Below are 26,510 nucleotides of genomic sequence, written 5' to 3' on the forward strand. Positions count from 1 at the left end.
ATATCTGCTGTAAAGTTTCAAATTGTAGGATTAGAACTACCTAGGATTTAAAGTACTTGTGAGGAAGTCAGCCAGAACACAGAGAGCATCAGGAGTGTGACTCAAGCAATGACCTCCTCTCCTTTTCAGGGTATGGTGGCTGTGTCTGGCAGCTTGTCAGTGCTTCTGGATTCCATTATCTGTGCCCTGGGCCCCTTGGCGTGTCTCACCACACAACTACCTGAATTGAATGGCTGTCCCAAACAGGTCTTGGTGAGTTTTCCCTGGATTTTTAGGGTCAAACCCATAGGGAGTCAGAGAGGCCCTGCCTTAATGACCGCTGTCAGAGACAGGCTCATAAGGCTTTGTGACACATAGTGCTTCCTTCATCTGTTGGCCCATGGAACATGATGCTATATTACGAAATGCATGCTGCGCTTTCACTGAACTAGAAAACAAGCCATTTACCAAAATAACGCTTAAAAAGAGAAGCATTCTAGCCCTTAAGGTACTGCAACTCCTGTGTTTCTTGTTTGCTGTTCTACACACAAAGACAGTACAGGAATTGTCTCCTTCTTTTTTACTAGGATTAATAGGAGAAGTCAGTAGAAAAATTCCTAGCATAACAAACAACAGGACGCCACCTTCATTCTCACCTGTTTTTCTAACTCCATTTGATTTTTCTTATCTCTTTCCTTGAACAAAGAAACATGTCTCAGGAAACCAAGGTAAAGAACTCTTCAGTTGAACTTTTTTCTTTGTTTTGCAGTCAAACACACTAGACAACATCGCTTACATCATGCCTGGACTGTGACAGCAAAGAATCCTGGGACAGAAACCTTGTCCTATGCTATTGCTGGTTTGTGTATATAATGACTGTTCCAGATTCCTTCACTGGCCTCTGGGTGTAGGTTTTAAATTTTTATATCTATACATACATATATATATAATGTACAGTATATACATAGGACTGTAACTACTTTGCTTTTAATAATTTTATGAAATGGCAAAGGTTTAGCCAAGAGGAAATTTTGGCATGAACATGGGCTTGGGATTCTTTTTTCTCCTGTGGTGGATAAATCTGCCTTAAAAATCAGTGTAACTTAGGGGCTGGGGGCTTGTTCTGGGTGCCAAGTGCATCTCTTTATGGACAGCTAAAATGTGATTATTTTCCAAACTCAGTTGGACCCCCAGACCCATCACTGACCATTTGCCTTACCTGTCTTAGTCTGAAATGTAATAAGAAAGATTACAGAAAGATGCCAGTTAACTGAAAATACAAAGCCTTTCCATTTGAAGTGACCTAGGTGGGAGGTGATAAAATTGTTCCCAGTATGGTTATGGAGATGGCTTAGGTGATTTGAGTAGGGGGTTCATTCCAATTCCTACTATATAGGTGTCCATGTCTCAAAATTTATTGTAATATTGGTACCATTGGCGGCCTCAAGAGAAGCCAAACAGTTCTGTGAGCCCGGGCAGCAGAAAATACCTTGGAGCGTTCGTGAAGCTGTCAGTGCCACCAGTTGGACTTCCATAGATTCTGAGCTAACCCAGAATATTTAGTCTGCAAAACTAAGAGCCGGTATCTTTCGTTGGCAGCATGAAGTTAACCACCAAGTCCTCACAAGCCATGCTGCTTAGTTGCTTGGTGGATATGGATAAACTTTGCCCAGCATGATTTTTGGGTTCATCTTATCGGTTCCCCTGGTGGGCAGATACACAGTGTTCTGCATTCCACATATAAGTGAATTGCAAAAACAAAACAAAACAAAACAAAACTCTCTCTCGTAGGTTTATTTATTTGTGCGTGTGAATGTATATTTTAATTATGTGTATTTAACTCTTTAAAATCTCCTAGATTTTAATTTATCCTGTAAATTTCTGTATATATAATTTAATAACAAAGCCTCCACCAGCAACAGCATGTGGAAGATACAGATTTGTTATTTCTCCTTCCCTTCTTTCCTTTCCTTCCCTCCTTCCTTCCTTCCTCCTGGTCTGTTCCAGTAACTCTGAATCATCTACATTTTAAGGTATTTTACCTCAAAAATGAATCATGTTAGGATTCTAATTATTTATAAAGAACTTCATGGCCTTCAATAATGTCTAGAAAGTAAAATAAAGAGGAATAATAAAGAGGAATATTACCATCCCCAGCTGCTCTTATTTCCAAAGAACCAAACTTTTGCTTCCCAGTTGGAAAGAAGACAGTTGAGCACTTCAGGGTGGTTTTTAAATTTGTTGTGAGATTCTCTGCTCTGAGTTAACTGTGCTTTATTCTCCTGGCCTAGACAGAGCACTACAGCGTCAAAGAAAATCTTTGGGGACAGTGCAGCCCGCCTGCATCCTATTTAATTTCTTCCCTTCGCCCCACCAGTATTGTCACAGGGCTATGTTGCTTAAGGGTAGCCTGGCTGCTGAATCCCTTTCTCACCAGAGCAGTTTTAAGATTTAATTGGGAATACAGAGAAAGAAACAGGATTGTTTGGGAACCAAAATCAAGAGGAACAGAAGTCTTAATTTGATTTCATGTGTTAGAACCTTGTACCTGCCTACTCTGTATCTGTAGAAGTTTCCTGTTTGACACAGGGTATCTAGGAGGGGCGGGGAAGACATGGATAGTAGAGGAAGACATTAATCCTAGCATTGTCATTTATATACATTAATGAAATCCTGATGAGGACCTGCTTTTTGTTTGTTTTCCTTTGAAACCTAGCCCTACTGTATTTGTATTTAAAATTTGTACACATTTGTATAATAATCTGTACCTTGTGGTATTTGGTACTATTAGAGGAAAAACTTTGGATTCAGACCTTCTTGCAGTTTTTATATCATTGTTTTATTTTGTTTTTTAAATAAATTCTAGTGGTTTGATCCAAATCCCATTACAGTTGTATAAAGAAATAAAATTTTGTACTTATATTATTAAAAATCACATTTTTAATATTTGTAGTCCAGTCTCAGCTGTCTTTTCCCTAATCATGATAATCATAGTTGCTATGAAATTATAAAACCTGTTTTTCACTCTATTCTACCATAATTTTCTTAAGAAAAAAGCAACCTACAATGGAGATTACTTAGCCATTTTCCCAACATAGGCTTTACTTTGCTTCTGTTAGTTTTTACATTGTAGATTGTAGAGGCTCTCACTTTCCCTTTCGCAAATTGTAAATTTAGCGAACCCATTTCTTGGCAAATGTAAATTTGCCCTCCATTTCTTGACAAACGAAACTATGTACATTATGGTGTTGGTCTAAATCAAGAAAATGTTCATTAATCTTCTATAAGGATTGCATCTGAATCATGTGCTAAATGATATGTTTCAGTACTGTCCTGGCTTAGTAATGCTGTTGATAAGTCACTTAATCTTTATAGGCTTCCAAAGTCCCATCTGTAGAATAATGTTACTTCCCTGTCCCTAGACCTGCAGCCAGCCAGCCTGTCAGAAATGTTTAATAATAATATGAATATTGAATGTTGGAGATTCAGTCTTTCAGGGTAAAAATTTCAGTGCAAACACAAGGTGTTAAAGTCATCAATACTGAATTAGTATGATTAATTCAAAGGTGAATGTCTGATGAAGGAAGAAACCACCATATCACTGAGTGGCTGTTAGTGAGAGTAATGTACATACTTTGTCTCACTCACCCTCCCCCAAAGACTTATGAATATTATTTCCCTTTATAGATGCAAAAACGTACTTCTCCTAAGTTTATACTGCTAATAAATGGCAGAGACAGAATAAGAACACTGGAATAGCTGACCCCAAACCCTAGGCTCTTCCTAACCCAAGCTACTTTCAGATTTAAATCATGTATATAATTCATCAGAATGCTTTTTCCAGTATCTCTGTTATCTCAAGTCCTGAGCAGATGTGATTGTAGGAAAGCCATCTGAGATCTCTGCATTGTTCAGATATCTAGCTGGTTTTCACTCTCATCATACTATTGTCTTTAAATTTTGAAGGTAAGGTATCTTGATTTTTGTCTGTAAGAGCTTAAAGGATATAATAGCTTACATTTATGCAGACTGTCAGTCTTAAGAAATTTGAACATTTTAACCCTCAGTAAAGCATGATATTAATATTACTAAAACACTTGAAAAAGTAAATTGAAACACCGTTTACTAAATCAGTTTGCTCCTTATTAGCATACTTTTTAAAGACAGTTTTATACTAACTTAATGTTTGCCATTTACATCCCTATCTACTGTGTTGATAAAATCCATATAGTGGCTGAGAGCAGTGGCTCAATCCCAGCACTTCGGGAGACTAAGGCAGGAGGATCACTTGTGGCCAGGAGTTTGAGACCAGCCTGGGGAATATAGCAAAACTCCATCTCTACAAAAAACTAAAAATAGCCAGGCATGGTGGTATGCATCTGTAGTCCCACCTACTTAAAAGGCTGAAGTGTGAGAACATTTGAGCCCAGGAGATCAGGGCTACAGTGAGCTACAATTGTGCCGCTGTACTCCAGCCTAGGTGACATGGAGAGACTCTGTCTTTATAAATAAATAAATCTATATACTTGCATTTCTATTTGAATAGCTATATAGTAATCAGTTTGCATGGAGTTTATGATTCCACTTCCTTTTGGGGGTATATGAGTTGTTTCGGATTTTTTTCTAACCATGAAGAATAAAGCTTACAAGAACCTGTTAAAAAGCTTAAAGGAAGGGTCAGGCACAGTGGCTCATGCCTGTAACCCAGGGCTTTGGGAGGCTGAGGTGGGAGGATCACTTCAGCTCAGGAATTCAAGACCAGCCTGGGCAACATAGTGAGACTTTGCCTCTAAAAATAAATAAATAAAGGTTAATGGAAGAATTTGAAAATACCACTACTGAAAGGTAGATTTATTTAAGCTTTCATATGCTAGTCAGTGGGTTAGACAATAGTGGTGAGCAAAACAGAAATAGTAGCCCAGCCCCCATGGAAATCCAGACTCGTGGGGGCAGGGGTACTTGTGAACAGGTCTCATGAGTGTTGTGGAAACACTTCAAAGCAGTTCTTACATTGTACAGTAAAGACCATCGGGCCATGGCTGCTCAGACAAGTGAATCTACAGAAGTTATTAAGTTCTAATTTAGGTTTTGTTTTTTTGAGACGAGCCTCACTCTGTCACCCAGGCTGTAGTGCAGTGGCATGATCTCAGCTCACTGCAACCTCTGCCCCCTGGGTTCAAGCAATTCTCATGCCTCAGCCTCCTGAGTAGCTGGGACTACAGGCGTTCACCACCACACTCAGCTGATTTTTGTATTTTAGTAGAGACGGCATTTCACCATGTTGGTCAGGCTGGTTTTCGATGCCTGACCTCAGTTGATCTGCCCACCTCAGCCTCCCAAAGTGCTGGGATTACAGGCTTGAGCCACCACGCCTGGCTTAATTTAGGTTTTCTATCCAAAATTTGTGCAGTTTACTAGGCTTTCAGATTTAAAAACCACAAACATCACAATAAATACTAAAGCACCCACAGTAGCCAGACTACTGAGGCCATGGTTATTGTATTTTTAGAGTACCTGCCAGCAGAAAAGGCCATAACCCATAGATAGTTATCTAGTGTGTAGGTGTCAGCAGACACACCACACACAGCCAGGAAGGCTGAAAAAATTAGAATCTAACGGTGGGAAAGGCCTCTGTGATTATTAGCATGGGGTCCATGGTTGTACTTCGGGGTCCATGGTGGTACTTCTGGGACCCCAGAAACTCCCTGAGGTTATAAGCAAAATTGTATCGCTGCCTTCTTTCTTCAGAAAGGCTCATGGCTTTTGTGAAATTCTCAAAGGAGGCTGTGACCTAAATAAAATATGTTTAAAAAATGGTTACAAGTCCTTGATCTAATTCCAGTATCTAAAGAAAATGGGAGCTGTGTTTGGCTCACAGAAAATTTATGACAGAGACAGGTTATCAGAGCTCCACTCGTGACTACATCTCTGTGCTTTCTGCCATCCTGGGCGCTAGCGGGAATTGCGATGCAATTCATTAAATTGCCTCTCAGCCTCAAGAGATTACAAAGCCCTTGCCCTTGCTTCTGATTTAAGGTAAGATAATTTGGGCTGCAAGCAGGGTGCATCTTGGAACAAGGAGGCCTTGACATCAAAAAGGAAGAGTCCTATAGGGACAAGGAGACAGCCCAGGGAGGCTGCCACCAAGGGAAGGTAGGTGTGCAGTCACAGGGAGGTCCCAAAGACTAAGGGCTAAGACACTAAGAGTCTCAGCTTTTGTGTAACCTCACCCAAGTCACTTCCCTGGTCTACGACCCAGTTTCCCAGATATGTAAAGAGTCCTTTAGACCACGCCCCCAAACCCCCTTTTTAAAAGTCAGGGGCGTGGCTTAACGAGGCCCGCGCTTCCCGGGTCCCGCCCCCAGGCCCTACGTAGTGCTTGTCGCCCGCCGCAGCCGCCGACGAAGCCGCAGCGAGGTCGTCGCCCTCCGCCTCGGGGGCGGGACCCTCCGGCGTCAGGGCGGGGCCTGTGGTCGAGCTCCGTGGTGCCGCCGCCCCGCCCACGCCAATTCGCCGGTCGTCGGGCGCGTCACGTGACGGGTCGGCGGAGCTGGCGGTTGCTGTCAGCTGATTCCCGGGGTTGGTGGCAGCGGCGGTAGCAGCGATGGACTTTCTCCTGGGGAACCCGTTCAGCTCTCCAGTGGGACAGCGCATCGGTGAGTCCCTGGAGCCCCCCACAAGTCCGCCCCGGTGCTCCGCACCCGGCTTTGGTCCCCTGGGTGCCTCCGGGTGCCTAGTCACGGAGGCAGGGAGGGTAACGAGGCTGGCGTGTCGCTCACTGATGTGGCCCTGCCCAGCGTTCCGCCCTATATTGATTGACAAGAACTCGGGCCATTAGGAAGCCTCGGCTTGTGATAGATGTATATGACAGCCTGTAGGTGGGGAGAGAGGGCGGGTCCGGATGTCCAAGGCGCAGCCAATGTGCATCTGCTGGGGGTTCTGAATCGAGGGAGAAAGTTTTAGGGGTTAAAGGGACTGCGTTGTTGGCTGTGGCTGGGCCGCTCTTCTGGGTCCCGCCTCCTGGGCTCTGGCCGGCTCCTTCCTGGCTCACCGGGCTCTCCGGACAGGAACACCTGAGAAAGGCTAGAAGTCCCTTCTCCGAGGACCGCGGAGCCCGGGGCTTGGCGTCTAGGGGGCGACTGGCCGGAGGGGGCCCAGCGCCGGACAGCCCGCGGCCAGGCCTCACAGACCCGGGTCTCAGGACATGTCCGCCTGGGCTCCTTTCTCGACCCAGCCTCAAATGGACCCGCACAGACTCTCAGAACCTGAGCGGAAGGTGGTCGGAGAAACCCCCCGGATCAGCCCGCCTCGGTGTTCCGTAGATGGGGCAGCCGGACACTCGGGCCAAGCCGAGCCCAGGGCACCTGGTGCCTGACTGCTGGTCCATGGTTGCTCGCACCCTGGTGACAGGAGACTTAAGTTCTGTGACGCAGCCTCCCTGGGCCGAGGTTTCTCGCCTGTAACTGGCGGGTAATAATGGTTCCCACCTCTGTGGGCTTGTTGTGAAGGTTAAATTCCTTAATAAATGTGAAATACTTAGAACAATGCCTGGTAGGTGGCCAGTGCCGTATATTTAAAAAAAAAAAAAAAAGAGTGGTAATATTTATTATCATTGGGCTGGGCGCGGTGGCTCCCGCCTGTAAACCCTGCACTTTGGGAGGCCAAGGCGGGCAGATCGCTTGATCCCAGGAGTTTGAGACCAGCCTGGGCAACGAGACCCCATCTCTACAAAAATACATATATATACAAAAATTAGCCGGGCAAGGTGGTGCTTGCCTGTGACCCCAGCCACTCCGTAGGCAGAGCTGGGAGGATTGCTTGCACCTGGGAAGTCGGGGCTGAGGTGAGACCTGATGATGCCACTGTACTCCAGCCTGGACGACGAAGGGAGATCTCAATCTCTTGAAACACATACACACATACACATACATACATGTACATATACATACACATACGTACATATACATATATATTTGCACACACACATTGTTTCTGAGATACCACCAAGTGACGATTAGGAATCCTTGGAAATGGCTGGGCAGTCGGTCTCATAGGGTGCTCATTTGTGGATACCAACGCCGTGAGAACCGACATGCCTTGGCCCAAACAGCCACCCTTCTCCAGGCCATGGTCTGGGTGTTCCCCATTCTTGCTTGAAGAAACCATCGCCTTACTGTGAAATTACTTGTCATCTTTCTGATGATGACTTTTCGTCTTAAGTCCAGACTGGGAAAATTTTAAGACAAGACATTCTTTCCATTCTTACTGTCTTGGAAGCCAAACCTCACTAAAGCTTGTCAACCCAGCTCTGTGTTGTAATCGCCACCGTGGCTGTTGGTGGCTCTTCCGAGGTTTTGTAATCAATGCTCTCCAAGGGGGAGGTACCAGTCCAGGACTTACACACCAGGAAGCTCCTGAACCAGGGAGGTGAACTGCCCTCTCACAGGACCCCCGCCCTTCCCTGGACACACGCCCACCCCTCAGTGAGTCATGGTTTTGGAGCTGAAAAGAGAAGGCAGCTCTCCTCTCATCTTTATTTTTCTCTGACTACAGAAACCACTGCTTTTATCACATGCCAAGTTTAAGACTTCCTACTTAAACAAGTAAATAAAAGACCTGGTTTCAAAGTCAGCCGCATACTCTTAAGGCTTTCTGGAGAGGCTCACCTGGGTTCTGGATTTCAGCTGGTCAAAGAAAACTTCTCTTCTTACCCTGAAGGGTCACCTTTCTTGGGCAAGAAATACTTTTGTTCAAAAAGAATGCTACTAATTCATAATACCTTAGAGCACAAATAGAGTTGTACCACAAGAAGAGCCTTACCTTGGAGATGTAACCTGGTAGTTCTCATCAGAATTCCTAGGAGGGCTTGCTAAAGCAATGATGTCTGGACCCCAACCCCAGAGTTTCTGATTTGCCAGGTCTGGAGTGGGACTCTAGAATGTGAATTTTTCTTTCTTTTTCTTTTTTTTTTTTCTGAGATGGCGTTTTGCTATTGTTGCCCAGGCTGGAATGCCATGGCATGATCTCGGCTCACTGCAACCTCCACCTCCCAGGTTCAAGCGATTCTCCTGCCTCAGCCTCCCCAGTAGCTGGGGTTACAGGCATGCACCACCACACCCAGCTAGTTTTGTATTTTTAATAGAGGTGGGGTTTCTCCATGTTGGCCAGGCTGGTCTCAAACCCCTGACCTCAGGTGATCCACCCACCTCAGCCTCCCAAACTGCTGGGATTACAACAAGCGTGAGCCACCACATCTGGCTAGCATGTGAATTTCTGATGAGTTCCCAGGTAATGCTAATGCTGCTGGATTGGAGACCACGTACTGAAAGCCTGTGCTCCAGCCCATCCCCTTCATTTTACACTGGCAGAGACTGAGGTCCAGAGGGGAAAAGTGGAGGCTGTGACTCACCAAGACCCCAGCGAATTGACAGCAAAACCGAGCCATTGAAATTTGAACCAAAGCTGAAGAGGCTCCAAAAGTAGAATTAAATGAAGAATTTGAGTTAATCCCCTCAGTATTCCATACCGTTTTAGATAAAGAGGCGGAGGAAGTACTGCTCACTGGCTGTGATAACTGATGACATAGGAAAGCTGCTTGTAATTCTGTAAACCTGGCCCCTTTGCTGCAGGAGCGCAATCTCTTCTCAAGCCTGCCGGCTCCCATGCCCTTGTTGATAGCAGAGTTGTAGAGCAGCAGTATGGAGTTGACATCCCTCAGATGGCAGGTTCTAATGATCTAATCAGGAATGAGTGTCAGTCACTCAAATCACAAAGTTCTCATCTACCGCTCCCCCAACACACACACACGCACACACACACACACACACGCACACACACTCCTTTGTGCTTGCTGGTCCCTCTGCCTGGGTTGCTTACTCCCGTGCCCCCACTGAGGAGCTCCAGATCACCCTTCAAAGTACAGGGCATCATCACCTCCTCCCTGAGGCCCACCCCAACCGCTTTGGAACCAGACATTGCTCTTTTATTCTCCCGTTACCCCTAGGTCTTCGGGCCCCCTCAGTCTATGACTTTGGGCTCTGAGCCTCAGCTTCCTCCTTGGTAGAACGTTGCTAATAGCATCTGCCACACAGGGTGGTTGCTAGAATGAAGCAAGATAGTCCTCTGAGTGCCTGGCACAGTGTGAGTATGTGGAAACGTTAGCCCTTCTTGTCATCACCATCGTCATTTTTATTCTCTCTCTCTCTCTCTCTCTCTCTCGGCAGAGTCTCGCTCTGTCACCCAGGCTGGAGTGCAGTGGCACAGTCTCAGCTCACTTAAACCTCTGCCTCCCAGGTTCAAGCAGTTCTTCTGCCTCAGCATCCTGAATAGCTGGGATTACAGATGCATGACACCACACCCAGCTAGTTTTTGTATTTTTAATAGAGATCTGGTTTCACCATGTTAGCCAGGCTGGTCTTGAACTTCGAACCTCAAGTGATCCGCCCGCCTCGACCTCCCAGAGTGCTGGCACTGCAGGTGTGAGCCACCACACCTAGCCCATTTCTGTTATTTCTACCCTCATCATACCAATATGCCACCATCCCACTCTGTTGGTGGTTGTGCATGTCTGCCCCCTCATCTAGGCTGAAATTCTTGAGAGCAGGAGCTGTGCCTTATTTCTCCAGACCCTGAGCACCTAGCACAGCGCCTGGCACATAGCAGGAAGGAAGAAGGGAGGAAAAGAAAGAAACATTTTGTGAGCAAACACCGTCATACCTCTGCCAGGTATTCTGCTAGTGTCCTGGGTATTAATCACATGGTTACCTGATGCAGTTTTGCTGGGTTTTTTTCCCATTTCACCAAAAATCAGTCTAAGGGAAAGCATCACTTTCCAGCGTCCCACAGCTACTCAGGGTCAGAATCCAGACCCGTCTTCTCTTGTACGCTCACCGCACTGCCTCAAGCTGCCCAGGGCTTCTTTTGAATTTATGTCAGTCCAGCCCTTCAGGATCCACTACTCTTGTTCTACCCCCAGACAAGGACAGGCACATGGGTGGGCACACCGGCAGGTCCCTCTATCCCTATCAATGAGTGGGGGAGCTGACCAAGGACAGCACCCGTAGCTGGGAAGATTCTCAATCCTTTGTACCAGCTGGTGTTGCCACAGCTCACTTCTTTCAAGGATTTCAAACCTTTCCAGGTATTCCCTGAGGACAAATCTTACTGGTTCTGGCTTTTTTTTTTTTTTTTTAAACGGAGTCTTGCTCTGTCACCCAGGCTGGAGTGCAGTGGCGCGATCTTGGCTCACTGCAACCTCTGCTCCCAAGTTCAGGAGATTCTCCTGCCTCAGCTTCCCAAGTAGCTGGGACTACAGGTGTGTGCCACCACGCCAGGTTAGTTTTTTGTATTTTTAGTAGAGACGGGGTTTCACCATGTTAGCCAGGATGGTCTTGATCTCCTGACCTCATGATCCACCCACCTCGGCCTCCCAAAGTGCTGGAATTACAGGTGTGAGCCACCGTGCCCCGCCCCTGGCTGTTTTATAACAGTTGTCAAGAATCCCATTTTTCATTTCTGGCTATCAGCTCACCCCTAAGCACTTGGAGTCCATATCCTAGCTGATTGCTGAGAGCAAGTCGCAAACAACAGAGGTGGTAAATATGGGCAGTCCTTGGGGCGAGCCTCCATGGTTAGGGTGGTGGGAGCTGGATGTGAGGGGAGAAGAGCCCAGAGCCTAGAGACTCAGCCCTGGAGGGGAAAGTGAGAGTCAGAGCTGTCTTTGAATCCACAAAAGCCAAGCCAGGGGAGCCACAAGAAGGAATCACAGAAGAGGCTGGAAAGTGGACACTTCAGTGATGCTAAGGAGACAGCAGTCTGGGAGGCAGGACACCGGTTCCAGCTCTGCTTCTGCTCCTATGTCCCAGTCCCTTTCCATTGCCCGTCTACCCTATCAGCAGCACAGAGGTGCCATCATTCTCCCTCTGCTTCCCAGAGGATTGGTGAGGAGGAACAGAGGGGATATATATATAGGGACAGAGAAGGGTTGATACCAGAGGGAATCATCCAATCATCCTGTTGAGGCGGATGATAGAACTGACTGTTGCAAGGCTCCAAGGACAGAGTGCGTCGTTACAGGAATAAGCAGATCGGTTTCCGTATCAGTCGCTGTCCCTAGAGACTTGCAAAGATGGAACCGTCTGCCTTGCTTGGTAGTGAGCTCTCCACCACGGGAGCCGCGAAGGCAGAAGCCGGGGTGGCGAGGGCAACTGTAAAGAGCATTCCTGCGTTGATTAGCAGAGCGGCCTAGACCACGGTCAGTGAGCTTTCTCTATGGAGGGCCAGATAGTAAATCCTTGTGATTTGTGAGCCAGATGGTCTCCGCTGCAGTTAACCCAGTACTGCCAGAGACCACAGGTGAATGAATGACAGTGACTGCGCTCCAGTAAAACTATGGTCAGTGAAATCTGAATTTCATGTAAATTTCACATACCGTGAAATATTCTTCTTCTTCAGTGTTTCTTCCCACTATTTAAAAATATAAAGACCATCTGTAGCTTGAGGACCATACGAAAACAGCTGAATATGGCATGTGGGTTCATAGTTTGCTGACTTCTGAATCAGAGCAGCTGGCCAGAGGCAGAATGATGGAGCACAGTGTTCCTCAAAGTGGGTACCAGAGCACACTGGGGATGCTTGAGGGTACTTATCCCAGCAGCATGCCTGCAGGAGCCCTAATATCTTGAAGTTTCTGTTTCCTGATCCTTAAGTACAAGAACCACATCAGAGCCCCAAGTTTCTCTCCTGAGTTTGACAGAGCTTTGTTTAGAAAAGGGTTTGTATCAGCTGTACACATATTAGTAGGGCCTAGGGTGAGCTTGAGTCAGACTGAATGGTCTGAGTCCTGGTTCTTTCTTCACCAGCTTTGTTACCTGGAGCAAGTTACTTAACCTCTCTGTTCTTCTCATCTGTACAATGAGGGTAATAATCGCACCTGTCAGATGGGGTTGTTGTTGTGTTGTAAAGCACTTCCTGCCAGACAGGGAGTGTCTGTAATTGTGAGTTGTTGTGATTCTTCACTGGTGTTATCATTCCTGGGACCCAGTGTAAGTTAGTAAGTAGCCAAGCCAAGTGCCAGCCCAAGATTCTGACTCCAGTGCAGCGTTTGTGATGGTCTTTGTGTCCCTGGCAAATGAGCAGTCACTGGCTGCATGGCAGCCACATTCACAGACAGGTCAGGTTTCAGGCTGTGGGGAGGAGCAGATTCTCACTTGGAAATTAAGACCTTGGCCTGCCCCTATGGATAGAACTGGTGAATAGGTTTTGTTCCCTGAGTGAGCTCAAAGAAATAAGAGTAAGGTTCCAGACTTCCACCCTTCTGGTTTGAAAAAAAAAAACAAAAAAACCCTCAGTAAACCCTGAGTGTCTCCTAATTAGCCTGGGGCCATCACCCCAGGAGAAGCAGGGGGATTCAGGACAAGTTAACTCTTTACTCCCTTACTAAGGAGATCTAGAGGGCCAGCTGCGGTGGCTCATGCCTATAATCCCAGCACTTTGGGAGGCCAAGGCAGGCAGATCATGAGGTCAAGAGATCGAGGCCATCCTGGCTAACACGGTGAAACCCGTCTTTACCAAAAACATAAAAAAATTAGCCAGACATGGTGGCCCGTACCTACAATCCCAGCTACTCAGGAGGCTGACGCAGGAGAATCGCTTGAACCTGGAAGGCAGAGGTTGCAGTGAGCCGAGATCTCACCACCAAGATCTCCTGGGTGACAGAGCGAGACTCTATCTGACCAAAAAAAAACCTAAGGAGATCTTGATCTAGGCCAGCGCCCTCCACGCTCCTGTCCTTCACATAGCTGCTTTGTGATTTGTGGGTACCCCTCACCACCTTCATTATTATTTTCAGAGGCTTTTCTTTTCTCTGAAAAAAAATTCGACCTCATCCTATGTGATTATATCCATGAAATCACCGCTTTGATTTCATGGTTTTTTTCCTATCCTGCGTATGTCTCTCTAAAAATGTCTTTAAGTTTCCCTGTGAGCCCACCTGGCATGATCTCAGGTAGCTTATTTTGATCTCTGGGACGTAAGCAGCCTGAAATAGGGTCACAGCTTAGTCTGTGCATCAGAAGAGCTCTGGGTTCAGGTGCCAGCTCCGCCCCTTCCTGGCTGTGTCCCTCAGGTCTCTACCTCAAGGGACATGGGAAACTTGGAAGTTGACAGAGCACTTCAAAGTGCAGTGCCTGAGGAGGGGAACTGGACCTCGCTCCTGCTGGGGAAGGTTGGGAAGGGAAGGATGGGCCAGGGGAGGAGGGAGAGGGAGAGAAGAACCAGCCAGACCGCAGGGCCTGAGACAGACTGAGAATTTAGGGACAGACAGAGGTATCTACTGTTTGAACTTGTTTGTGTTGATGCAGTATAAACCCTGTCGTGGTTAACTTTACGTGTCAACTTGGCTAGGCCAGAGGAAACACATATTTGGTGATATATTACTTTAGATGTTTCTATGAACGTGTGCCTTACATGAGATTAACATTTAAATCACTAGACCAGTGTAAAGCGGGTTGCCCTTCACAGCGTGGGTGGGCCTCATCCAATCAGTTGAAGGCCTGAATAGAAAAAGACTGACCTCCCCAGAACAAGAGGGGATTTGGCCAGCAGACTGCCCTTGCCCGTGCACTCAGACAGCGTCTGTTCCCTGGATCTCCAGCCTCCTGGCTTGGCCTACAGATCTTCAATTTGCTAAGCCTTCACAGCTGCACAAGCCAATTCCTTAAGCGCTCGCTTGCGCTCTCCCCCACCCTTCTCTCTCTCTCTCTCTCTCTCTCTCTCTCTCTCTCTCGCTCTGTCTCTCTTTCTCTCTCTCTCATGTATGTGTGTGTGTGTGTGTGTCTTTTTCTTTCTGTAGGTTCCTTTTCTCTAGAAAACCCTGAGCAACACACACCCCGCTCCACCCCTGACCACCCAGATTGTCAGCAATGCCTTTTACACTCCCAAGTGGGGAATGAAAATAAATGCCATCCGCACCTCGGCCAGCCACTTCAAGCCTCTGCCTTCACAGCCTCACGCCCTCTTACCTGGGCAGTTTTAGAAAACCTTTCCTCATCTCACTGACATTCCCCTTTGTTAGGTACTGTTGTTAGTTACATCGGCTTTGGGATGTGGGTAGCAGAAGCAGTACCCTCTGCAAGGTATTTTAGGGTTTCTCTTGTGGTTTGTGGTTAAAAAAATAACAAGGGACAGGCAGCCAAGGTTTTGAGGAAGGGTGGCTCGGGAAGTTAGGAGACGGATGGAACTTTCCACGCTGGGTCTGGAAAGAGTTATTCATTTGGAAAATAGGCCTCAAGACAAGCTGCTGGCTGAAAAAAAAATGGCTTCTGCATATTTGTGATTTTAAAATCTCTTATGGGAGTGCTAAACATTTTCAGTCGTTTTGTACTTGATATGCTTGTAGAGAATAGCATTTATTTTGGCGCTTAACATGTATGCTGCCCTCCTCACACATCCCTGGAAGGCGAGTGCTTTCGTCATCTTTATTCTGTAAAGGAGGACTGAGGCACAGGGAGGCCGAGGAGTCACCCAGGGTCTCACAGCTTGTAGGTGCTTGAGAGTCTGGGCAGGATTTGTCTGTGTCTGCATCTCATCCTCCCAAATTTTTCATCTCACTGATTCCCCTTAGAACTGAAGGAGGCCAGGTGCAGTGGCTCACGCCTGCAAACCCAAGGCAGGCGGATTACCTGAGGTCAGTTGTTTGAAACCAGCCTGGCCAACATGGTGACATCCCACTTCTACTAAAAATACAAAGAATAGCTGGGTGTGGTGGTGGGCGCCTATAATCCTAGCTACTCTGGAGGCTGAGTCAGGAGAGTCGCTGGAACCGGTGAGGCAGAGGTTACCCTGACCCAAGATCGCACCACTATACCCCACCCCCACCGGACGACAGAGCAAGACTCCATCTCAAAACAACAGCAACAATAAAAAACGAACTAGAGGATACCTGCTGGGTTTCTCTTTGAGTGAAAACATCGTGTCCATCTAGAATGAATTTGTTCGGTGACGGCTCCTTCTCTATTTCTGCCTAACCTTTCCCACGTTGGTTTCATCCTCGTGCTTCTGTTCTCATGGTGGGAAGCACAGGTAAAGTCACCAACTGCTGGTGTGTGTGTTATCAAGAAAACAAAAGCTTCCGCAGGAGCCCCCAAGAGACTTCCACTTACGTCTCAGTAGCCAGAAGTCACAGGGCCACCTCTAGCTGCAAGGGGGCCTGGAAAAGCTAAACGGTGTGAGCTGGGGGACTCTTTCACAACGATTAGAGTCAGCTCCATGTGGTGGGGTGAATCAAGATTTCATGTAGTCACTGGGTGCAGTAATAGAAATACAGGGAGTGGGGGTGTGTGGGGTGTGGGTTCCCACACTGCGTTTCCAGAGGGACAGCACAGCTGGCCTTTGTCCAGAAGGCTCAGTCAGAATAGTAAAGGAGGACAGATTCGGGAGGGATGTGGTACTTTTTAAAAGCATTCAAAGGGCTGGAAGTTGGAAGAAAGATTAGGATTTCCACACGATCACACGACAGCTGCTGAGGGATCAATGAGTGCCAAAGCGTGGGGGTATTTCACTTCATTTACGTGGCCTCATCCTTCATGCAGTCATTCAGCAAACAGGTACTGCAGGTTTCTCATGGGCCAGGTCCCATCTGGGGCAGACAGTTGGACCATTCCTGTGCTAGCGATAACCCCCACCCCTTAAAGAGCTCACAGACTCCTGGGAGAGAGAGAGGAATAAACAAAGAAATCTCACATAGGGTTATTTTAATCACTCCACTAAGCAGTGCTTAGAGTTGTGGTCTGTGGAAAATGCTATTGGCCTTGACTGGAAGGAATGGGCCCTGTGGGGGGTGTCAGGGCAGACTCCACCAGGAGACCTGACCTTTGAGCTGGGCTTAGAAGCGTGAGTTGAGGTGGGGAGGAGTACATTTCACATCCTGGAAGAATGTTCAGGCTGGGCGCAGTGGCTCATGCCTTTAATCCCAGCACTTTGGGAGGCCAAGGCGGGCGGATCACCTGAGGTTGGGAGTTTGAGACCAGCCTGATCAATGTAGAGAAACCCGTCTCTACTAAAAATACAAAAACTTAGGCATGGTGGCAGGCGCCTGTAATTCCAGCTACTCAGGAGGCTGAGGCAGGAGAATCGCTTGAACCCAGGGGCAGAGGTTGCAGCAGCCCAGGCAACAGTGCGAGACTCCAGCTCAAAAAAAAAATAAAAAAAGATGAAGGGAATTCAGCCGACTCACACCTTCGCTTCATCAGCACCTGCTTCCCGCCCCCCCCACCGCCCCGCCCCCACATGGAACCTTGATCTTTTGTAATTGTCAGTCGTGACCTCCCACTGGACTGACTGTAAATCACCCCTGGGGCAGGACCTTGCTGGATTTGCTCACTCACCTCTCGCTGTAGCCTGAATGACACGTGTGGAGAATGTTTGAGAAGCACATAGCGTAGCGGTTCCGAATTTGGACTTGAGAACCTGACCTCTCTGGCTTTGAATCTACTCTGCCTCTCACAAACTGTGTGACCGCAGGCAAGTTGCTGACGTCTCCATGCTCCTCCATTTATTCATCCTCTATCTTAAAGGTTGTGGTGAGGGGTGAGTGAGGGTGTGATGTGCTTTATTAGTCCCATGCCTGGTGCATGCTGACTGCCAGATGAGCATGTGAACTGGATGAGCCTGACTGACTGAGGAATGGCATTGCAGACAGGAGCTCAGAGGCGTGAGAGGACAGGCCACATACAGGGAGGGGGTACAGCTGCCCGGCTGATGCCTGTCCCCAGAGAGTTCAAGCTTTTGGTCCTCAGGCAGTGGGGGTGATGGACAGTATTTAAACAGAAGGAGTCGTGCTTGGAATTATGTTTGAGTAGAGTGTGGAGGTGACAGCCCAGGCCTGGGAGGTGGCAGCCTGAGCCAGAGCTGTCTCAGTGATCATGAGACTGTTGGAATGTGCAGGGTGAGAGCGAGACAGCTCCAGGCTGCTTTCCAGAAGGCTGGTGTCAAAAGGGGTGGTACCAGCTGGATGCAGTGGCTCACACCTGTAATCTCAGCACTTTGGGAGGCCGAGGTGGGTGGATCACCTAAGGTCAGGAATTTGAGACCAGCCTGACCAACATGGTGAAACCTCATCTCTACTAAAAATACAAAATTAGCCAGGTGTGGTAGCAGGTGCCTGTAATCCCAGCTACTCGGGAGGCTGAGGCAGGAGAATCACTTCAACCCTGGAGGCAGAGATTGCAGTGGGCCAAGATTGTGCCACTACACTCCAGCCTGAGTGACAGAGTGAGACTGTTCAAAGAGAGAAACAGAGAGAGAGAGAGAGAGAGAGAGAGAGAAGAGGAGGCGAGAGGGAAGGGAGACAGAGGGGAGAGGAAGGGGAGGGGAGGAAAGGAAGAAAGGAAGGGGTGATACCATACCATGGCCCCCATCTCTGATGCTGCCCGTGGTGCGGTGTGTCTTTGGTGACTACTCATTCTTTCTCTTGGCTGAAGTCGCAGTCATTGTAGCTTGGTTACTCATTACTAACCTCTCCTGATGTCATACTGACATTGTCTGGCTGCAAGGTCACAGCACCCTGTGAGGCAGGCAGTCTTATCCTGATTTTACAGTTGCAAAAACAGAGACTCAGAGGGGCTGAATCTTTGCCCGCAGTCTGAGTTAGGTGAGACCAGTCTCGTCCCACTCCATCCTGATCTCCATGAGGGGAAGGTGGGTCTTGCCATCGTGCCAGGAAGATTATCTGGAGCCCTCCAGGGAGGTGGTATCTGCACCAGGCCCAACAGGGAGAGGACAAACTGCTATACAGACACACAGGTGCCCAGGGATCTGAAGCTACAGGCTTGCCAGCCCTAGACAGCCGCAAAGCCACCTGATGACAGGTGGAGGATTGCAGGGCCGGCTCTGTCAGGAGCTGGAAGATGAGCGCAGCTGCTACCCAGAGGCCCCTGAAGGTTACTGCCAACAGCTCGGAGGTCAGGGAGTCAGTTGTCATTCTCTTGGTAACTCGTAACCACTGCCAGTGTTTTTATTCTGCCTTCTTAAAATAGCAAGCTGGGTTACTTCTGTGGTTAAGAACAAAAACAAAGCAAATATTGCCAGATTCCTGTGGGTTTAAAATTCTGCCCTGATGGAATAGGCCTACTCTGTGGGCATCTGAAGGAAATCCATGACTGTCCCCAGGCCTGCAGTCCACGCCTGGACCCGGAGGAACCTGGAGGAGCCCAGAAGGGGTTGCCAAGCCATGGTCAGGACAGATGTGTCCCACAGCCTCCCAACAGCTGTCTCGACCTGGAATTGCTCAGATCAGTCTTGTCCCGATTTTATCTCCTCCTCCTCCTCTTCCTATCCCCTCTCCTGTTTAGGCCACATGTCCCCTCCCACCCTGCAGAAAACCTCCATCTTCTGATTGGCTCTGCCCACTGCTGCCCGCTGTCACTCAGGGCGAAGCAGCTTGGCCACTGCTTGTGTCAAATCAGACTCCTGCACAGGAAGGGAGGCGGTCCTTCTGCACCCACCTGATTCCCAGGTATGGGATTTCTCTTATTTATCAATGTCCCCGCTTCCCTTTAAAAGCCACTGGCTTGCCTTTCCAAAACAACCACAGGCTCTCCTGAAACACTGATGTTCACTCCTCCGGGAGAGGAGAGGTGCCCCTCATTTTCAGGGGGTACTGGGGACAGAAGGGGATCTGATAGGGGGAACCACTGAGAGGCCTGCCGATGGAGCTCAGGAAGGAGAGGGCCGACTGCCTGTGTGGTCGGGAAGGACACCTCTGGGAAAGCAGAGCTCCCCGCTGCCACTGAGAGAGGGGGATGGCACAGAAGCCTCAGGCACCTGCACCACAGCGTCAGCGGCTGCTCCACCCTTTCCTCTGTGTGCCCTTTGGTTGCTGACCTCTCTGTGCCTCAGTTTCCTCGTGAGATGAGGACATAATGCACACCTTACAGAGTGTGAAAACTACATCTCATTCTTCCTGTGAACAGCTAATGCTGCATGATAGTCTATGGCATATAACTTAGGAAGTTAAAATGTCATTGTGGGAGGGCGTGAGGCCTGCCCAGACCGAGGAGGCGCAGAAAGGACACTGCCATTTTCAGGTTTCAGAGAGTTCCCTCGGTCCTTGTGAAGAATGGGTGGGGGGAGGAAGGCAGGAGGAGGGAAGAAGCTGAGACGGTGATCTAGGGGGAGGATGGTGGATGGGAGGATGGTGGTCTGGGGGCAGGGGCAGTGGCAGGCGGGATGGTGTAATGGAGAGAGATTTGGGAGCTGACTTTGCAGGACTTTGTGGCCTTTAAATGTGGGCGGGGAGAGAGATGACACTAATCCTGGTCTGTGTGACTGGGGCTTGCTGAGATGTGGCCTGTGGCGGAGGAGCAGGTTCTGTAGGTTAATGCTGACTGACAGGACTAACCTCTGCCCCAAAATCGTCCAAAGCAGGGCACAGCCCTCTGCTCAGAGGGTCGCTTGTTCAGCCTGCTCTATTCTTCCCAGGTGACTCTGTGAGTGTGGAACCCCCAAGGGCGGGGTGTGGTACAAAGAAACCACACTCAATAACCCTTGGCAGGTTGGCCAACTCTGTCTTTCAGCCCTGTCACAGGAGCCCTCCTCCACCCCTCCAGGCCTGATCTGGGGGTGAGGCAGCCATCCTCTGCCTCAGCCACCTGGCATGTGTTCTGGGCCACCTTGGCATCCGTCTGGCTCAGGACCTTAGGGTGGAACTCAGGTTGGGCCAGTTGCAAAGCCAAGGTCTCAGAGCCACGGTTTAGAGTTGGTTGGGCCAGCCTGGCTAGAAGAGGGCGCTGTCCAGTCCCACAGAGACTGCCCTCCTCCTTCCTCCAGCAGATTGGGTTTAGCAACTTTCGGGCACCCTAAGGCGGGGACCATGCCCATCATGTCCACCACAGTATCCCCGTGCCTGGAATCAGCCTGGCTTACAAATAGCTGTGTAGCAATTGAGGCGTCACCCGCCTTCCCCGAGCCTCAACTGTTTCCTGGGCACAGCCATGAGGAGAGAGCCTGCCTTGCAGGACAGCGTGACATCACGTGGAATAACAAGCTCTATATGCCGACTGTCACACATTCCTGATAGATAATAGACACCTGGCAGCACTGTGCCCAAGTGCCAGGACCGCCAGCCAGCAGGTGTGCCAAGGCTGGCAGGACGGCTGCAGAGGCACACATTGGACACATGCAGGGGAGGAGACTTGGGTAGTGCCCTGCATCAAAACAGGATCTCACCCTTAAAACTCACTCGGCCTGTCTTATCACACAGTCCCCCATGTAGTCACAATATAGACCAGCCAGAGTGATGTGCGTAATAAAACGTTGCCTGCAAGAACCAAGGCACACAATTGCCTGTGTGCACGTGGTTGAACTGGTCTGCGTGAGAATGGCATCTAGGAAGGCGCAGAGAACAACCGGTCACGCGTTTAAGAGGATGGAAGCGCTTTTCTTTCCTGAAGACTGTTTATGAAGGAGCTGGCACTGCCAGTCCCCGTGTTCATCATTCATGTAACACCAGTCGGTGCCTCCCACATTACAGTTCACAAAAGGCTGCCAGCCCGGTACCTGTTACCCGGCAGACCTGCAGCCAGTGGTCTCCGCCATGAACCCGGCTTCAAGGACTCTGCAGCCGACTCCTGGCCTGGAAATCTTCCCTTAGGAACTGCCACCAACTGAAAATTTTGTGGAACTGAATGGAGGTGGTGGTGGTTGCATTTAGTATTATGAATGTACCAAATGCCACTGAATTATACATGGTAAAATGGCTTTATTTTATGTGACTTTCGTGTCAACTTTTTTAAAAAAGAAACACCACCATTTACAGGCCAGGCGCAGTGACTCACGCCTATAAACTCAGTACTTTGGGAGTCCGAGGTGGGTGGATCACAAGGTCAGGAGATCGAGACCATTCTGGCTAATGTGGTAAAACTCCATCTCTACTAAAAATACAAAAAATTAGCCAGGCATGGTGGCACGCACCTGTAGTCCCAGCTATTCTGGAGGCTGAGGCAGGAGAATCGCTGGAACCCAGGAAGCAGAAGTTGCAGTGAGCTGAGATCGTGTCACTGCACTCCAGCCTGGGCAGCAGAGCCAGACTCCGTCTCCAAAAAAAAAAAAAAAAACACCACCACCACTTACTGAGCATTTATTTATTTTGGGCCAGTACCCTGCTGATACCTTGCATGAATCGTCACCTCTTCTTGGGGCAGTTCTGCGGAGTGGCTCGGGCTTGGTCCCTTCTGTGGGTGCCTCGGAAGGGCACAGGAGGGCAAGGCCACCTATTGGTAATCGGAGCCCTTGCTTCCTAGGTAAAGAAGGTCCCTGTGAACAATAGAGGCCCCGCGCGTAGAGCGAGCGCTTGCTGCCTCCCCTCCCCTCCCGCAACGCTCGACCCCAGGATTCCCCCAGCTCGCTGGCTCGCCATGGCCGACAAGGAAGCAGCCTTCGACGACGCAGTGGAAGAACGAGTGATCAACAAGGAGTACAAAATATGGAAAAAGAACACTCCTTTTCTTTATGATTTGGTGATGACCCATGCTCTGGAGTGGCCCAGCCTAACTGCCCAGTGGCTTCCAGATGTAACCAGACCAGAAGGGAAAGATTTCAGCATTCATCAACTTGTGCTGGGAACACACACATCGGATGAACAAAACCATCTTGTGATAGCCAGTGTGCAACTCCCTAATGACGATGCTCAGTTTGATGCATCACACTCCGACAGTGAGAAAGGAGAATTTGGAGGTTTTGGTTCAGTTAGTGGAAAAATTGAAATAGAAATCAAGATCAACCATGAAGGAGAAGTAAATAGGGCTCGTTATATGCCCCAGAACCCTTGTATCATTGCAATCAAGACTCCTTCCAGTGATGTTCTCGTCTTTGCCTATACAAAACATCCTTCTAAACCAGATCCTTCTGGAGAATGCAACCCAGATTTGCGTCTCCGTGGACATCAGAAGGAAGGCTATGGGCTTTCTTGGAACCCAAATCTCAGTGGGCACTTGCTTAGTGCTTCAGATGACCATACCATCTGCCTGTGGGACATCAGTGCCGTTCCAAAGGAGGGAAAAGTAGTGGATGCGAAGACCATCTTTACAGGGCATACAGCAGTTGTTGAAGATGTTTCCTGGCATCTACTCCATGAGTCTCTGTTTGGGTCAGTGGCTGATGATCAGAAACTTATGATTTGGGATACTCGTTCAAACAATACTTCCAAACCAAGCCACTCAGTTGACGCACACACTGCTGAAGTGAACTGCCTCTCTTTCAATCCTTTTAGTGAGTTCATTCTTGCCACAGGATCAGCTGACAAGACCGTTGCTTTGTGGGATCTGAGAAATCTGAAACTTAAGTTGCATTCCTTTGAATCACATAAGGATGAAATATTCCAGGTTCAGTGGTCGCCTCACAATGAGACTATTTTGGCTTCCAGTGGTACTGATCGCAGACTGAATGTCTGGGATTTAAGTAAAATTGGAGAAGAACAATCCCCAGAAGATGCAGAAGACGGGCCACCAGAGTTATTGTTTATTCATGGTGGTCACACTGCCAAGATATCTGATTTCTCCTGGAATCCCAATGAGCCTTGGGTGATTTGTTCTGTATCAGAAGATAATATCATGCAAGTGTGGCAAATGGCAGAGCACATTTATAACGATGAAGACCCTGAAGGAAGCGTGGATCCGGAAGGACAAGGGTCCTAGATATATATGTCTTTACTCCCCTTTTAGACTCCCTTTTTTCTTCTCAACCCTGAGAGTGATTTAACACTGGTTTTGAGACACAGACTTTGTTCAGCTATCCCTCTATATAATAGGTACCACCAGTAATGCTATTAGCCCAAACAGTGGCTGTTTTCTAAATATTAATGTGGGAGGGGGGCTTGATTCAGCAAAGCCACAGACTTACATTGAAATTTTCTTCAGGAATTTTCTATAACAAACCCAGGTCTAAAGTAGCTACAGAAAGGGGGATATTATGTGTGATTATTTTTCTTATGCTATATCCCCAAGTTTTTCAGACTCATTTAAGTAAAGGCTAGAATGAATAAGGAATAGAGCCAAATGAGGTAGGTGTCTGAGCCATGAAGTATAAATACTGAAACTTGTCACTTTTATTCAGGAAATAGGGGAGATTCAAGTCATGTAGATTCCTACTCAAATCTTGACACCTGACTTTGCTGGATGCACATTTTCATATGTAGACCAGTTTCCTCTTGGTTTCTTCAGTTAAGTCAAAACTACACGTTCCTCTTTCCCCATATATTTTTACTCGTTAGTGTATTTCTTGAGCTGTTTTCAAGTTGTTTCTTTCCTTTCTGTGAAATGGTGTTTTTTTTTTTTTTTTTTTTAAACTTGGGACCACCAAGTTGTAAAGATGTATGTTTTTACCTGACAGTTATACCACAGGTAGACTGTCAAGTTGAGAAGAGTGAACCAATAACTTGTATTTGTTTTAAAATTAAATTAATCCTTGATAAAAGTTGCTTTTTTTTTAAAAAAAAAAAAAAAAAAGAAGGTCCCTGTGAGATTCTAGAGGAAACTGGTTACAGGGGATGCCTCTAGGAAGAGAGGCTGGGACAGGGACAGAGATAGATTTACCTGACTCCATTGTACACCACTTGAGCACTTTTATATGTTGAACCAATGAATAGTTACCAACTAAAAAATAATTCTAAAGTCAAGGGAGGACATCTTATCTACAAAAATGAAGCAAAACACTGTCTCCATATTGTCATGTCAGAAACAAGCACGCGGAGGCTCCCTAGATTCCCCCCTGGTGCACCCCTTTGCTACACTCAGAGCCACGGTTTCCTCATCTGTTGAAGGACAGAGGTACTCCCAGCCTCAGTGGCTACAAGAATCTAGTGATGATGGGCCTGTGTGTGTCAAGCAGTCTCACACAGGGCCAGGCCCTGTGCCCGGGAAGTGTCTGTCATCTTCCTCTTCCCCATCTCTTCCAGCCCTGCACCCTCCCCTCCCACCCAGGGTTTGAGTTTACCCATTTGGGACCCCCACATGCCTTTATGACTCATGGTTTCTTCTCAGAGAAAGCCACAGATGGCTCCCTGCAGAGCGAGGACTGGGCCCTCAACATGGAGATCTGCGACATCATCAACGAGACAGAGGAAGGGTAAGGGCCCCCCAAGGAGAGGTTGTGGGGTGCAGGTAGAGATGGCCATCCACCACGAAGGCAGTGGCTGCCAGGAACCTGCTGGTGTCTTCCTCAGTCCTGCTCCCTGGTCTTGCCAGGGACTCACGAGAGTGAGGGTGGTGGAAGGAGTGGTGGGCAGAGGTCAGGAGAGAGAAAGCAGGAGGCAGAAAACCTCAGCGAGCCTCTAGACAGGTCTGAGAGCATCATGGACATCGCAACTGCAAATCACTGCAGTATCCTGCAGAGCCCCATGTCCCTTGTAACCATGGGAGGAACAGGCTCAGCGCCGTTCAAGTGCATTGCTGTTTATCTGGGCACCTTGTATATTTCAGGCACCATAGGAGGCACGAGGGACCCAGCAGTGATCAAAGGCTGGTGTGACCCTAAATCTTACCAAGTGTGGCACTTAAAAAATCAACGTAGTCTCATGACTGAAGTGTCTCCCTTGTTGGGTTGTGGCCTCCTTGTCATACACTTTGTGCTCCTAGCAGAGTGCTGGACACCATGGGGCCACAGCAGTGGCAAGGCCAGAACTTCCGATTCCCAGAGCTTCCCTCTAGGGAGGGAAGGTGTCCAACAAGGGCACTGTCCCTGACCTCTAGGAGGCTGCTTCTCTCCCAGGGCGGGCCCCACCCACCAGGTCAATGGCGTATAGCAGAACACACCAGGGAATGATTCTGATTCCCTGTTCTCTAGGCCACCGTAGAAGTGGAAACAAGTCCCTATAAAGCACTGAAGTAGCCCATGGGTCAGCGGCCAAGCCAAGAGCAGGAGCCAGGGAAGGAAGCAGGGCTCTCCAGGGAGGCAAGGGTTGGAAACTGCTCTCTGGCTTCTGGGCCAGGACTCCCCTTGGTCAGCCATAATCCCTTTCCCCACCGTGTCCCTTCCACTGCAGGCGTGACCCACAGCTCCAGCCCTCAGGCAAACTCATCCCTAGAAAGCCTTGCCTCTGCCTTCACTGCTGCTGAGAATCGGTGCCACGGTTCCAGTCTCTCCTGCCTTAGTCCTGCATGGGGTCAGCACTGACAGGCAGGCAGACAGCAGAATGGGCCCCAGGGGCCACTGGCCAGGCTGGGAAATGTTACTCACGTTTCGGCAGCAGGCTGGGCTCTAGGAAGGGAAGCTGTCCAAAGAGAACACCATCCCTGCCCTCTAGCAGGCTCCTTTTCTCCCCAGGGCAGGCTCCCAGTTCAGTGTGGCAGGGCAGAACTGGCCGGGGAGACTGGAGGACCTAGGAAGGTGTCGTGGATGGGATGGATTTTAGCTGAGCTTCACCTCATGGACATGGAGATCAGGGTGCAAGTGGGGCCCCTGCACAAAGGCTTTTAGACGAGCAGTTAGGGCAGCACTGAGGATGCCTGTATTGGGCCGAGGGTGGAGGGCAGTGGGAA

General features: G+C 48.5%; 3 protein-coding genes and 1 pseudogene across 33 annotated transcripts in view; 3 read left to right on the forward strand and 1 right to left on the reverse strand.

Moving 5' to 3' along the window:
- HMGXB4 (HMG-box containing 4) overlaps positions 1–2,923 on the forward strand; it is a 33,229-nt gene extending 30,306 nt beyond the window's left edge. For all 4 annotated transcript variants that reach the window (XM_078339320.1, XM_002743719.6, XM_078339321.1 and 1 more), the window contains 2 exons: positions 130–252; positions 749–2,923. In XM_078339320.1, coding sequence (XP_078195446.1) covers positions 130–252; positions 749–793 — 168 coding nt within the window. In that variant the 3' untranslated portion in view covers positions 794–2,923. The remainder of the gene's footprint in view (positions 1–129; positions 253–748) is intronic.
- A 2,518-nt stretch (positions 2,924–5,441) lies between these two features.
- On the reverse strand, positions 5,442–6,774 carry LOC128928971 (uncharacterized). Its single transcript, XM_054240719.2, has 2 exons — positions 6,352–6,774; positions 5,442–5,770 (listed from the first exon to the last, which is right to left on the reverse strand). The coding sequence occupies exons 1-2, from the start codon at positions 6,631–6,633 to the stop codon at positions 5,585–5,587; spliced, it is 468 nt and encodes a 155-aa protein (XP_054096694.1). The 5' UTR covers positions 6,634–6,774; the 3' UTR covers positions 5,442–5,584.
- Positions 6,549–24,402, forward strand: LOC100413976 (histone-binding protein RBBP4 pseudogene; annotated as a pseudogene). Its single transcript, XR_013523005.1, has 2 exons — positions 6,549–6,635; positions 22,278–24,402. The product of XR_013523005.1 is annotated as a histone-binding protein RBBP4 pseudogene (transcript).
- The window catches only part of TOM1 (target of myb1 membrane trafficking protein), a 48,177-nt gene continuing 28,215 nt past the window's right edge, over positions 6,549–26,510 (forward strand). For 8 of the 27 annotated variants that reach the window (XM_078339324.1, XM_078339326.1, XM_078339334.1 and 5 more), the window contains exons 1-2: positions 6,549–6,635; positions 22,278–25,098. In XM_078339324.1, the coding sequence (XP_078195450.1) occupies positions 24,836–25,098 (263 nt within the window). In that variant the 5' untranslated portion in view covers positions 6,549–6,635; positions 22,278–24,835. Of the gene's footprint in view, positions 6,636–19,328; positions 19,493–22,277; positions 25,099–26,510 lie in introns of all 27 variants that reach the window. The other 19 variants (XM_035271110.3, XM_035271114.3, XM_035271130.3 and 16 more) reach the window with 3 other exon arrangements.

This window comes from Callithrix jacchus, chromosome 1, assembly GCF_049354715.1.
Source record: "Callithrix jacchus isolate 240 chromosome 1, calJac240_pri, whole genome shotgun sequence".
NCBI lineage: Eukaryota > Metazoa > Chordata > Mammalia > Primates > Cebidae > Callithrix > Callithrix jacchus.

Bases quoted from the DNA above. Each gene is read 5' to 3' on its own strand.
- LOC128928971 (XM_054240719.2), bottom strand. From the start codon at position 6,633: ATGCGCTGTCCCACTGGAGAGCTGAACGGGTTCCCCAGGAGAAAGTCC. The intron at 5,771-6,351 runs GTAGGGCCTGGG...TATTTTATTTAG, and splicing joins CGGCGGGCGACAAGCACTAC to GTCACAGCCTCCTTTGAGAA.